The 13,959-nt window shown below is 34.5% G+C and overlaps 1 protein-coding gene and 1 pseudogene across 1 annotated transcript; one reads left to right on the top strand and one right to left on the bottom strand.

Moving 5' to 3' along the window:
• Nucleotides 1-7,821: 7,821 nt before the first annotated feature.
• On the top strand, nt 7,822-9,385 carry LOC143614047 (axial regulator YABBY 4-like; annotated as a pseudogene).
• A 2,909-nt stretch (nt 9,386-12,294) lies between these two features.
• Nucleotides 12,295-13,704, bottom strand: LOC143614044 (BOI-related E3 ubiquitin-protein ligase 1-like). The gene is made up of 3 exons (XM_077087595.1): nt 13,427-13,704; nt 13,027-13,340; nt 12,295-12,890 (listed from the first exon to the last, which is right to left on the bottom strand). Exons 1-3 carry the CDS (start codon nt 13,533-13,535, stop codon nt 12,393-12,395), a joined length of 921 nt encoding a protein of 306 aa, XP_076943710.1. The 5' UTR covers nt 13,536-13,704; the 3' UTR covers nt 12,295-12,392.
• Nucleotides 13,705-13,959: the final 255 nt, after the last annotated feature.

Genomic DNA, 13,959 nt, shown 5'->3' on the forward strand with positions numbered 1-13,959 from the left:
GTCGGTACCCCACCACCTGATTTCTACAACATTGTTTAAAAATATATGGAATATGACTGTATAGCACAATTCAGTTACAAGCTAACACATGCACATTCATTTTGACTTTTGATAGTCAAAGACACAATTTTTAACTACAAATTCAAAACTGATTATTAAATAAATAATCTTGATAAAAATATTAAATTTAATACTCACTGTTCAATTTCTGAACTTAAGGTAACTAAGAAACATTAAAATTCAAATAATTAAATATATTTGTGAAGCTGAAATATTGAATTAGATTCAAGAGTCACCTGTTTAGTTGTTACAGATGGATTGTGGGTGTGATTGGTTTACTGAAACGGAGAGAAAGATGGGTTTAATAATAAGAAAGCAAGTGGAGGAAACCAGCCGCAAGTGCAGTCTATGGGTACCGGCCGAGTATTCGTTAGTGTTTTTGGCATGCTGCTGCTGTCAAAATGAAATGATTCTAATTCAATTGGCTGAATTTTATAATTGTTTTTTGAATATAAGTTCAATTTTAACTGAATAAAATCCCTATTTTGATCTCCATCTTTATATTTATTACTAGTTTGAGACCCGTATGCTATGTAGGTAGTTCTTGAAAATACAATATAATAATAATCGATATACAATAAACAATAAATTTATTAAACACTATTAATACACAATCGTTGTACAATAGTTTTTAAAACAGTTTTGAAGTAAAAGATTATTATAAATATCAAATATTTAAAAGAACAAATAGGAAGTAAATATTAAATTAACAAATTTTGAAGCATAAATATTAAGAATGGTAAATATTATTTTATTATTATAAATTTGTTAAAAATTGCGAGGTTTAATGTGGGAGTAACAGGTGGCAAAACTTGTAGCTTTTTTATTATAGATATAGATAGATAGACTATTATTTTTTTACTAGCTCTTCAACCCGTGTATTACACGTCGTGTATCAAATCGAGCTGAAATTTTAAAAGCTCGAGTTTGGCTCGTTTATAGATCAAGCCAACTCTGCTAACCTCGCTTTGTCCCGAGTTTAAGTACTAATTAAACATGTTACATTTTTAATTCAAGTTCAAGTAGTGATTAAGTGTAATATTCAAGTTCTCAAATTATAGAGAGGAAATATCTCTTAGGTTTGCTATTTAGGCGACGCGGGACGTGAATATATAAGGAGAAAAGAGAAAGAAACCTCCTCATTTGGGACAATGTGGATGGGTAAGTCACAAATGAAACAAAAGAGGATAAGAAGTAAGCAAAAAGAAAAGCGGCCGGAGCATGCAACCTCGCCTATGGCCGTGAAGGGACCTTACTAGGTCTTGAATCACTATTTTTGTGAAATGACTAACTCATGTAACACAACTAAAACAAAACATACAAGCATTTTTCGAATCTCACCCTTCTCATCTAATTCCGTATCAAGTATTTATGTGCTATTATAAATAATAAGATAATGTGTTGATGTCGGAGAAAGGTGATCAAATAACCGGAGAAGAACATGCCTGTTGCCACGTGGCCCAATCATTGTGATGGTGGGTATTGTAGAAGTCGACCATCACAATAGATAATGAACGGATGATGGACGATAGACTGAATGAGTTTTATACATTTATATATTCAATAAAAAAGTGATAATAGTCTTTAAAACTTAAAATAAAAATACATATTATTCTATTTCAACAACACTGAGCCCTAGGTTCAAATCTACGTAAGGTGATATGATAAAAAAAAATGTGTTAAAGTGGTTCATGCTTCAATAATCAATATATTCGTAAAATTTGAAACTTGATACCGTCAAAAATCATTTTCATGCCACTTGCATGTGTAAAAACAACGTAAAATACAAAAACACGTCAAATGAGTGATAGCTAGCGAAATGCAAGAAAAACTACAACCTTGCAAGAATGACAATTGTGGACAAAACAAACGTATACGGTTGTTCTTTTGCACCTATATATCTTCTCAAAACAATCCATTAATTTGTTTCATAACTTCATTAAAAGTAACAATAAAATTGCTTAAATTTTGAGTTTGGGTTAAAGATGTGGTTCTCAACTTCTCATCATCAAATACATGTTCATTCACATGAGCATTATAACTTGAGAGTCGATCACAATTAATTACCTATTAATTAAAATTTTTAAAAATATACAGTAGTTTTTGGTTATTTTCTTCTTTATTATTCTTGTTAAATGCAGATAATTTCCGACGAACCCAACAAAATAAAGTGAAAAATGCATTATTTATTGTTCCATTTCATCTATGTGGTGTGATTTCCGGCTTATGTTATTTTTTTATTTTTATTTTTGGGGTAAGTAGAATTAACGTAACCTCATTATCAATTAAGATGCCTCAATTGGATAAATTCACTTTGAAATTGATGTTGGAGGGGTTTTCCTCTGTTCTGAACGACTGTATATTTCGAACGTTTTCAGAGGTAGCATTTTACCGATTCACTAATGAAGTTTTTCTTTCAACTAGAGAGAATGATAAAGCTCTCTTCAGCTAATGTTGGGTACTCTTGGAAGAACTCTTTTTAGCAGGACAACTTGCATCTATTGGACTTGGCTCTGTGATGAGGGTTTGATGGTCTTTTATACCCTAATTTTAATACGGTGTGTGTGCGCTACCCTGATGAATATTATTAGAGAAAATGTATGGGACGGAATAGTATTTTATTGATAGCGTAGAAGCCGCATATTGCTTTGAAGTAAGTTAATAAAGTTACCTACCTTTAGTAGCATAAGCAAACGGGACTTGACGTTTCACACACAAAGTAGGTTTTTTATTCATTTGTCTGCGGTCTGCCTTTTCCCCTCTTCCTTAGTGGGAGGGCGAACTTCTCTTATAGATGGCCTTCACCTCCCGCCCAACCCAAAAATAGAGAATCCAGTCCCCTTTTGATCTATTCATTTATGCAAGCAAGGAGGCCCCAAAGCTAAGCCCCCTCCTATTTGAGGTCGTGTGACCTTGCCCCACAAGCACCAAACCTTCTTTTTACATTTTATGCTAGCTAGTGGAACAATAAAGACGAAGTGCCTAATTATATTTATTATCCTTTGTTTCCAAATAGAAGACACCAAATTCTACAGGAAGCACTATCTTTCAAAGGACTTCTCAATTTACTCAAACAAATTTCGATAATGGTAAATAACATTTTTTAAAATACAACACTTTTTTAGTATTTAGAATGTTTCACCAATTTGGAAGCTGCCGACACTAATCTATCGATAACAAGATGTGATGATCCTTGATATTTCATCCGTTATGAAATATTTACACGTGATATCCATCAGTGATAATACACATATCAATAATCTTCGTTGTAATTATTTACCCATGAGTATCAACAACAAATTATAACAGATTTCTGATGGTAGTCTCTTCTAGTTATGACGACATCGTTTGTGTGGAAGATCTAACTAGAATTCGTACGATTTTAATGTTTTTAAAGTTTGCATACTAAAATTAAGCCAATTGGTCAATAATTTGTGTGTGGTAAAACGCACGTGCATGCACATGGCTGACTGATCGAAGCTGGCTTCACTGTTAAGTAGGTGGCAACAAAATTAAAATATGTGGCTAATTAAGTTATTATAAATATGGGTGAGTCAGAGTGATGCATTTGTAACACCTACTATATTACATCACATGAAGAACTTGCCTAAATAAACTTTTCTTGCATTTACTCCATCCAAATCCATGTTAATTTTGCTTTCAACATTGATATCATAATTTTTTGAACATACCAAAACATATATTTCTTTTGTTAGGGTAGAATCTGACTACTATTTATCACTATCACTATTAAACAATATAGTATTCAAAGTATAAGAATATAAGCAATTTTATAAAAATGATACATAATAAAGGTTTTCTGCATTACAACTCATTTAAAATATTTCGCAAACATGTAAAATCCATGTTTGACGTATGCCAACGTCGACTATTTAAGTTAAATTTAGGTGTCTGATCAACAAATGGGGTGTAGGACACGAGACAACTCAAGCCTGTTATATGCCTACGCCAAATTAAATTATATTTCTTCGAGTTTCACTCCCAAAAACACAATATTACTTTGCAAATCACCACATTCACAATAAAAAGTTAATGCGAAATACATTTTATAAGTATAAATATATACGAGTGAGTGTATATTAACTTAATCTTCTTTCCACTTTTATGAGGTCGACAAGAAGTGATTCATCATCCTCAAAGAACACATAATTACCACTAGGACTACTGTGTTATTCAATTTGCGTACTTTTAACACTTTAAGCACCATTGACCTCGTTTGTGTAAGTTGGACCTACAATCATGCACATTAGTTAGATTCTTTGAACTCAACCACATAACTAAACTAATAATCCGTTGTGTGAATTAAGTCCGTAATCTCTTTAGTGAGCGTACGTTCATTCCATCACAACCAATGGTGAAGTTCATTGAGTTCAATTGTGAAGGTTTTAACCTTCACCTTACAACGGGATATATAACTTTATTATTCATATTGATGTCTTACAAGAATTATAACACACCATTGAAATTATATAGCATGCAATATTCACATTCATTTTAAACTACCACATAATCAAACGCATAATAACATTATCATATTTGTGTTTATCCTTAAACCAGACACTGAACTCTACTTTAAACCCTAGTAATTAGTATATATAATTGTGTCTAAAGCTACAAATTGCATGTTTCTTTCATGCGATGGTGATTTTGTGTTGAGCCATTAAGAGGTAGCATCTTAATTAGTCAGCATTTTCTAAAACTTACTCATTAAGAGACTTTATAAACAATTAAGAGGTGTCCATCCACTAACAAACAATCAAATTTTTTGTTTCTTTATTTTTTCTACCATCATAACTAGCATTGTTTTCATAACCGGACTGAACGTCGAACCGGAAGGCCAACCGGTTCACCGGTCCGACCGGCCGAACAACTTTTGTCAAAAAACGAAGAGTCGGGTTGGAAAAATGATTTTCCAAAAAAAAATAATATTTTTTTAATAGAAAACCGGTTCGACCGGGCCAGTTTTCCGGTCCGACCGGCCGAACCGGTTCGGACCGGCCGGTTCTCTGAGAGCCGAGCGAACTATATAGAACCGGACCGGTCGGTTGATCGAATCCCGGTCGGACCGGCCTGACCGGCCGGTCCAGTCCGGTCACAACAACATTGATAACTAGCTAGCTATTACAAAACACGCTAGTTAACATGTGTGTTTGTTAATTGCCTGCGTGGTACGTAGTGATGTGATGCTTTAACTAAGCCTTGCTTTAACAACCGCAACATATAGCCTTATTACCCCAAACTTTGATATATGTCTGATGACCATCGTTTGAGTCATGCAAAAACCTAATTAACCTAAGTAGCTAGGGTAAGTCAGGTATCGTATCAACCAGGAGTATGTGGTCAGTGTGCAGTGAAAATGATTCCTAACATTATGAAGTAATTCATTTAACGAAATGCTAATCACACTAGCAAACAAGTTGATTTTAATATTGATTAAACAAGTACTTAACTTTCAAGCAATTAACAGAGACAAGTCACACCCGGGGATTCAAGCAAGTAAGCAAACAGCTATCTCATGCAACTTAACAGATTAACAATCAATGATCAATATAGACTGACTAACTAGATAGACCTTAGGCATCCACGCTTACTAACACACGGCACTAGTTATCAAATGGTCTCTGCCAGTGTAACTCAACTAAGGGAAAGCGTATGCTTCATCATATTCAACTAATCAAAGCAATCCTATAAGCAATTATCATAGCAACTGGCACAATAATCGTTCTGATCGAAATAAACCTAAACTGACTGAGTGCACAATAATACTAGACATCAATACTCATAGATTAATCAAAGATGGTTACAATACATTCGTTCTTAATACATGAGAAAAACTGAAAGATACAATACTCTACATCCCGGGCATGACTCGAAGGAACTAGCCGCGCATCGGCATCTCTCGGACTTCGGTTATGATCTTATGGAACATATATGAGGTCTTGAGATGATTGGAAGTGATGGTTCTCCCCTTTGCTGCTCTGAAAATCGTCGGGGAGGTGTAAGATCGCGTCTAGGGTCGTCAAGATGTAATATATGAAAAACCATAACTTTCACGATTCTGGGGACCATTGCGTAGCGCGATGGTCTCCTCTCCTGGTCCATCGCGCTACGCGATGGACCAAAGTCAAAGCAGTCATTTACAGGGCATCGTGTAGCGCGATGCCCCACCTTCAACACCCATCGCGCTACGCGATGGGTCTCTTTTCTCAGCAATTCCATATTGATGTCTCGATTCTCGTGCTGGACATCCCGGGTCTTCATTCCATGCTCGTACAGGTCCAAATTAAGCGCGTTAAGTACCTGTGACCTGAAACATAAGAAACATGTATGAAGTACCAAAGTTCCTAAACTAAACGATTAAAACGACTTAGCTAACATACATAAATCTATACAAATAAACCGAACATCAATATCCACACCCAATTAAATGAGAATAAGGGATGAAAAAGTGTTGGTCCTTAATAAAGAATACAAAAAGTATCTAAATCTCATTAAATCTTTATTGTTTGTGGCATTATAAAAAGGCTATAAAATTCGTGAAGAGCAACAAAAGTCCATACACTGTCTAATTGAAACCAACAAGTAAAATCTTCTTGTGCTTCAGAACCCCATAGTAATAACAAAGAATGTGTTAAACTATTAGCAAGAGTAGAAGCTATGACAGTTAAGAAATTACAACATTTCAAATAGGAACTGGCCAATCCATGGGTATACCATGAAGTTACAAAAGCTGTGCCCGGACCAGCCTACAAAAACGAAGCGGTTCCTACGTAACCAGTCATCCATAATATCAAACAAGTCAATCCTTTTCATCTTTGGTCAATTAACCAAGGGCTATAGTCATTGTAATCCTCCTATTCAACTACTTCGACCATTTCCAAACACCTCATAGTATTTTTAGGGCATCCAAAGTGTCGATCATTTCTGCATGATTTTTTTTTCTTGTGCGCTACCCCTTACAATGGGTTTTGAAGACAAAAATCATTTATTGACCCATAAATTGACTACCTAATGAATTCAAATTGATTATTCATTCTTATTATTAAGCATTTGAATCATGAATTGTCTTCTTATGACTCATGACTCATGACTCAGATATATTCGATTTTTGAAAGAACTATTCAAGGAAAAAACAATCCCCTTACGTACTACCGGTTGATCCTCAGACCTGCCCCCGTCTTATTCCGGTGAATACTATTCATCCCAATTTGTTCTAGATGTGCAATCCTATATGTTCTTAAGACTTAGTGATATCCTTAATAAGTTAAGCATATGCAATACTTTTAACTTTTTACTGGCATAACAAGGGGACGTACGACACACAAAAAAAAACGAGCACTTCAATATTCTAGGAAATTGTAAGAGTTTTCTATCACTACGAATATAACTTACTATCAATACATTTGTTACATGACATCTTGATTGAGTACATGCATATCATAGATCAAGTAACCTTTTTGAGATTATGCATATAAAACATATCACACTCATGTCCCTACAAACATCACATCATGTATATATGTCACTACATAACCTATAGTAAAAGATCTAATAATTACTAGTATTCTCTTAGTTTAGATATGATCGATACTTATAATCCAATTAATTACAAGTATTATCCATTGCCTACATTAAGTAGTTACACAGTAGATGACACTCAAACTACTAAAAATTAACTAGCTAATTACTAAGTATCATGCATGAAATGACTACACTGTTTCATTAAATGTGAGCAATTGAATGCCTATGTTTCAAACTCCTATATTTGTACTCAAATATGCCAGTGTGTATATAAAGTACACCCTCCTCCATGTTCTCAGCTCCATTTCTCCCTGATATGTCAACATTGAACCATCTTGTAGACCTCCAAATGCAAGAACAGATCTGCTATGTGCAATGTGGTTTTTGCACCACAGTTTTACTGGTAACTACTAAGCCAAATTACGGTTTTTTTTTTCATATCAATTGCCTTACAGTTTCGATTTACTCTACTTTTTATGTTTATATCTATCTATTTACCTGTCTAATTTTTTTGCTATATATGTAGGTTTGTGTACCATATAGATGTTTATCTATGGTGGTTACTGTCAAATGTGGCCATTGCACAAGCTTTTTTCCAGTCAACATGTCAAGATCCTCTTTTCTTCCTCTTCATCTTCTTTCTTCTGTTGATAACCAAGAAGATGTGTGTTTTCACATTTCTTTTCAGTTATTACTATATTTTATCATAAGTTACAAAAAAATCTTGGCTTTTATGTATCATGCCTCTCTTACATGCAGCCAATGGTGGAAGCTTGTGGAAAAGATCATGGTGAAGAAGTTCCTAAACTAATTTTGAGCAAGCATAACTCTTCTCCTGTCATATCATCATCGTCTTCATCACATGAAGACAATGATGATGATGATCTTGAAGTAGTAAACCACGTCTCCAACAAGCATAAATTTTACTTGAATCTTCTTTATATTACCCAAGAATAGACCTTTATAGGCAGGGCCGGCTCTACGAACGTGGAGGCCTAAATCGAAACAAGATTTTGTGGCCTTTTCATCATAATTGTTAAGAAAATTTTTTTTGCTTATTACAAGTTTTAAACTCATAACCTATACTTTCGTAACAACCAAGCCTACCACCACATCAATACATAACGTTGAGTTTACTTTACCCATTATAATATATCTATATATAAAGTTTTTTTGGATTTGGATGCCTTAATTAAGTGTGAGCCTAAAGTTCTAACTTGTTTTCGCCGTCTCACGAGCCACCCCTGCTTATAGGTATCCCATACGATAAAAGATTGGTTATGCCATACAAAATCACCTGAACCCTAAACCCTAGTATTGTATAGTGTTTTGAATATCACTACATATAATCACTATTTGGAACATCTGGTTTATGTTTTTGTTTGTAGCACCGGAGAAAAGGCAGCGCGCCCCATCTGCCTATAACCAATTCATCAAGTAAAGTATTCATAAAAGACTAATTAATTATTTCGAGTTGATTTATGTAATAATTATCCTTAACTTAGATATTGTACATTATCAGGGATGAGTTAAGGAGGCTGAAGACACAGCATCCAAACATGACTCATAAGCAAGCCTTCAGTGCAGCTGCCAAAAATGTATGTTTTTTTCCTCAAAGTACAACAAATGTACCTTTAAGGAAACAAACAATTAATATAGCACATGATCGACACATGATGATATATGCTTTGAAGTAGAATGTGAAATTTGTCTTTTGTTTCATTGGGCTCATTCACCACCAAGTCAACAGAATGAAGAAGAAGTCAAATCAAAGGACTCGTGAAGTGGTGAACTTGGTTCGGACCAGACATCTTAAGTTCCATATCCGATAGAATGCGTGTTAGCGCTAGTCAAAGAACATTTTAAAGACTAGAGGATTATTGATATATAGATGCCTTAATTAAGAAGTCAAATCAAAGGACTCGTGAAGTGGTGAACTTGGTTCGGACCAGACATCTTAAGTTCCATATCTGATAGAATGCGTGTTAGCGCTAGTCAAAGAACATTTTAAAGACTAGAGGATTATTGATATATAGATGCCTTAATTAAGTAGTTAAAGTTTTCTTGTGTAAAGGATTGTCTTGCTCCACAATTTTCATGTCCTATGTGATGTAGCTACTGCTTTATTCATTTCACTTAATTTGAAGTAGTGTTTTCTAGTTAAAATTACAACAAAGTTATGTCGTTTTCGAGCCAGTAAATGTCATGTTACTGGTAGCTAGTGGTATGTATATAAGTAGTGGTTTACACCATAGTCCATAGATATAGAAGCATGGTTTTCTGTTTTGAGAACTTGCAGGGTTCCTTCACAAGGCAATGGCTTATTTTAAAAAAGAAAGCATTGAAGGCAAAAAAATTAAAAGCCATTTAAATGATATTTGTGAAATTGACCCATTGAGTTAAGAACCATGAGTTGTTCTTTCTATTTTAAGAAGGTGTTAGGGGGTCCAATAGTATTTATATTGTATCTCTTATGAGTTATGGGGTGTGTGATAGCTGGCTAGATGCTCTTTAGGGTTTGAAGTAGTTGTGATGCAAGAGCTTGAATAGTTCTCAAATTTAAGAGTGACAAATGATTGACAAGCACACCTTTTGTGCCATTAATTTGCAAGTCAAACCGAAGTTGCTTATTACTTTTGTTTTTTGATTGGCAGCTGCTTATTACTTGTAAGTAGTAATATTGTTGATTAGGGCTGTCATAACATGTCGGACACGGCATGATAAGACACGATAACCTGTGGTACTAAACACGAACACAGCACGATAACTAACGTGTCATTTTTTCCAAACACGAACACGGGCCTGTTTAGTAACGGGTTAATCTGTTAAGACATGTTAAGAAACATGTTTAAAGACATAATGAATAATACATATGTAATGAAACCAAAAATTTCAAATCCATAGCATACTTAAAACAAAAAACCATATAAGTAAGTCATAACATCCATTAAAAGTAAAATGTCAGGATCTGACGGTCATGAGTGAAAAGTCGTATATAAGTATGACTTCAGTTTAAGACTCTAGGAGTGTATATTTATTTATTTTTTTAAATTAAAAATCAACACAGGTATTAACATGCTAACAAGTCTTTAACATGTTAAAACACGAATTTAAGCAGGCCTTAAATAGGTCAACATGTTTAAGACCCGAAGCATGTTAAGCTCAAACCCAAACTGATTAAAACGTGTCATGTCTTGTCGTGTTAGCAGGTCCGTGTCATAAATTGACAGCCCTATTGTTGATTGTTAACTGATACATTTATTTGCACTTATATTATAACATTACTAGTAGAAAAGGTTACTATATATTACATGCTTAGATATATACTAGAGCAGTGAGTGATCATGATATTGTCGTTGAATATATTTGAGGATGATAATCAATAAATATTTAATCATCTAATTTGTATGTACTCCAACATTGGGATCTTAGGTTATCCAAGAAAGCATATATACATATGCAACACTACTCCATATATGTGATAGTTTTTTGGTCTATTGCCTAGTTAAGGGTGATAGTTTTGGGTCTTATCAGTACTCTTATCCACAGGTAGAGCTTGAACAAACAAAACTTATACCATATATGTCCATCATAGAAAGTTTAATGCATGCTCAAGTTTGTACACGTCCCAATTTGATGTTAAATTTGACATGTATATGAATGTATAGACAAGCGGTTGGAAGAATGTTAGAAAAATATTAAATGGCCTCTTTGAACATTGATAATTATGGTCTCTATGCTTAGGGCATCTAACTTAATGGAATTTGACATCCTAAAGGACTAATGTGTAAATAATTGTGGTTAAAGATATATGAGTGAGTTAGAAAATTATTTACTTTGATCCAAGAACATAAAGTTAGTTCACATCAAATATGTGGAAGGTTAAGTACAATCTTATACAAAATCGTCATGACTTCATCTTCATCTCCTAACATTGAGAAGATTGGAACTTTCTTCAAGCACGCATCCCGACTTGTATTCAATTTACCGCAACTGATTAAACTAAGACTTGTATGATTGATATTTAGACGTAGATGATTAAATTGGGACTTGTACACGCAAAATAAATCATTTCACAACCTAAGCATGTTGCTTGAAAACCATAAATTTTCGTTGCGATGATTTCTCTTGGTTTTTAGATAGCCATTGAGAAAAGAACATGCTTAAAAGTCTTGCAAACGCTCTCTAACTGACACGGGTGTTTTTGTATAGGCTAGCATCATGCAAGCTAGCTATTGGCAGACAAATCACGAACGAGTTTCTAAGTTAACCACATTATCCTAACTACTTGGGTCATTGGCTACTACCGTGTAAACCATCTATTGAAATATATCAACTAGAATCCTAAGTAACTTGTGTGCATATTTTACTTGAGTGTATTTGTATTGTAAGTGTAGATGTATATGGGCTTGCTAAGTAAGTGGGCTGCTAAACAATCCGGATAACATTGGGCTCTATATTTGAGATGGATATAAAAGCCTTTTCTGAGTAACTAACCAACCAAGTTACAAAAATATCCCTTAGACATTACACTATTGTCAAAAGCACACCCTGGGCTTTAAAGTGTCTTTAATCATTGGCTACATGTCATGTGTTTCTGACATGAGTTACTAACTTTAAGAAAATAACATTAGCACCTTTCACAAGATTAAACAACATGCTTGAACTTTAAATATGATAATTAAGACGCATACCGAAAACACTCCATATATAAACATAACCAAAATGTATGGGTGATTCCTTTGTCTCATATAAGTTATATATTAACTTGTTTACTGTCGATATTCATTTCACGACAAGTACACTTCCATACTACCCGTTTTAACCATCTGGCAAACGGGACAAACACTCACAAACCCATCACATTCCTTGCACAAAGAAAGGTGTCTACAAGGCATTACCAAAACCGACTCCTCATTCACCCTACACGCTTTACAACTAGACTTCCCCATATTGTTGCCTGCTACTCCGTTAGACGATACTTCAACAGCATCGTTCTCTCCAAACCCTTCTTTGAATCGGTCATTCCCACTTGCCAATGCCTGTTGAAGATTTTGTTTCAGGACGTAGACGATTGACTCGTTGTACTTTGCTCTGTATTGCCAGTTTTGGGCTTCATTTGCCACTTCTTTTAGTCTCTCTACAAGTTCATTGTTTTTACGGTTAATGTTTTCGATTTCCACTTGCTTTTCATGAAGTTTATTTTCTACCCCTTTCTCAATAGCAGCCAATAAAGATGTCATGTGTCTTTGCCTTATGTCCCTCATTCCTTTCAGCATGTTTTCTTCCTGTTAAATAATATACCACTATAGGTTAATTTACTATTCTATACACAAAATTGCATACAACGATAACATTTGACTTGACATAAATCAACGCGAGTCAAGGAAAAAAGTTAACTTGGACAAAGTTATGAAATGTTACCTGAATCATAATGAATCTTTTAAACTCTTCATTGTGACGATCGAGTTCAGTGGTAATGCTATCACCAACAGAAGACATAAGTGATGGTGCTAATGTCATACTTGCACTTGCTGAAGTGATTGAAGAATTGCGTTCCTCGTCATCATACGATAACTTTAAACCGGTTGATACTTTGTGCGGGTAAGGGCGATCAAAATCATCATGGTAAAAGTTATGATTTAATGACATTTGAAGCTTCTTTTGCATAAGCATATCATCAACTTCCCTTTGAAGTTTGTTGGGGCGAAAGGCGGGACTATTGTGGTCATAATGCACTGGATGAACAAAATATATGAGTAACGTTATAAACTATATATAAACTACAGAGTTTAAATGTTGTTTTAGAAGGATAGGAATTTACCATTTCCAAATAACTGCAACTTATTTGTCGTGTTTGAAGGATATTGTAAAAGGTGCTCATCAACAAAGACAGGGACTAAGGAATTATTGTTGTTACTTCCTCCAAACATCTTCTGCAAATGCTTTATACAGAAACAATCCACCTACAAAAGAATAATGGCAAAAGGAATTAGATTTTGAAGTGCACAAGTTGCCAATTTCTAAAGCAATTCCTTTTGTTTACACCATTCAAAATAATGCAGTCAGCAACATAAGATTCCCACAATACTACACAAAGTATAAAATATTTTGAGTAATGATGCACGTCATCAATTCAGACATAATTATGCATCTCATTGTATATATGTACCAATAAGATCCTAGTAGATGAATGCAGGACAGTTCACGAGCCAATCCGAACCGAGTTAAAGCTTGCTCGTGCTTGGCTAGTTTCCAAACCGAACCGAGCCAAAACAAAACCTAACGAGTGTTTTTTAAGAATTGCTAGGCTCGTTTACAAACTGATCCAAAACCTAACGAGCATTTTTCCAGCAA

The sequence above is a fragment of the Bidens hawaiensis genome, unplaced genomic scaffold, assembly GCF_021521415.1.
Source record: "Bidens hawaiensis isolate Kalapana, Puna unplaced genomic scaffold, B.hawaiensis_p1.1 tig00038687_1, whole genome shotgun sequence".
Classification (NCBI taxonomy): Eukaryota; Viridiplantae; Streptophyta; class Magnoliopsida; order Asterales; family Asteraceae; genus Bidens; species Bidens hawaiensis.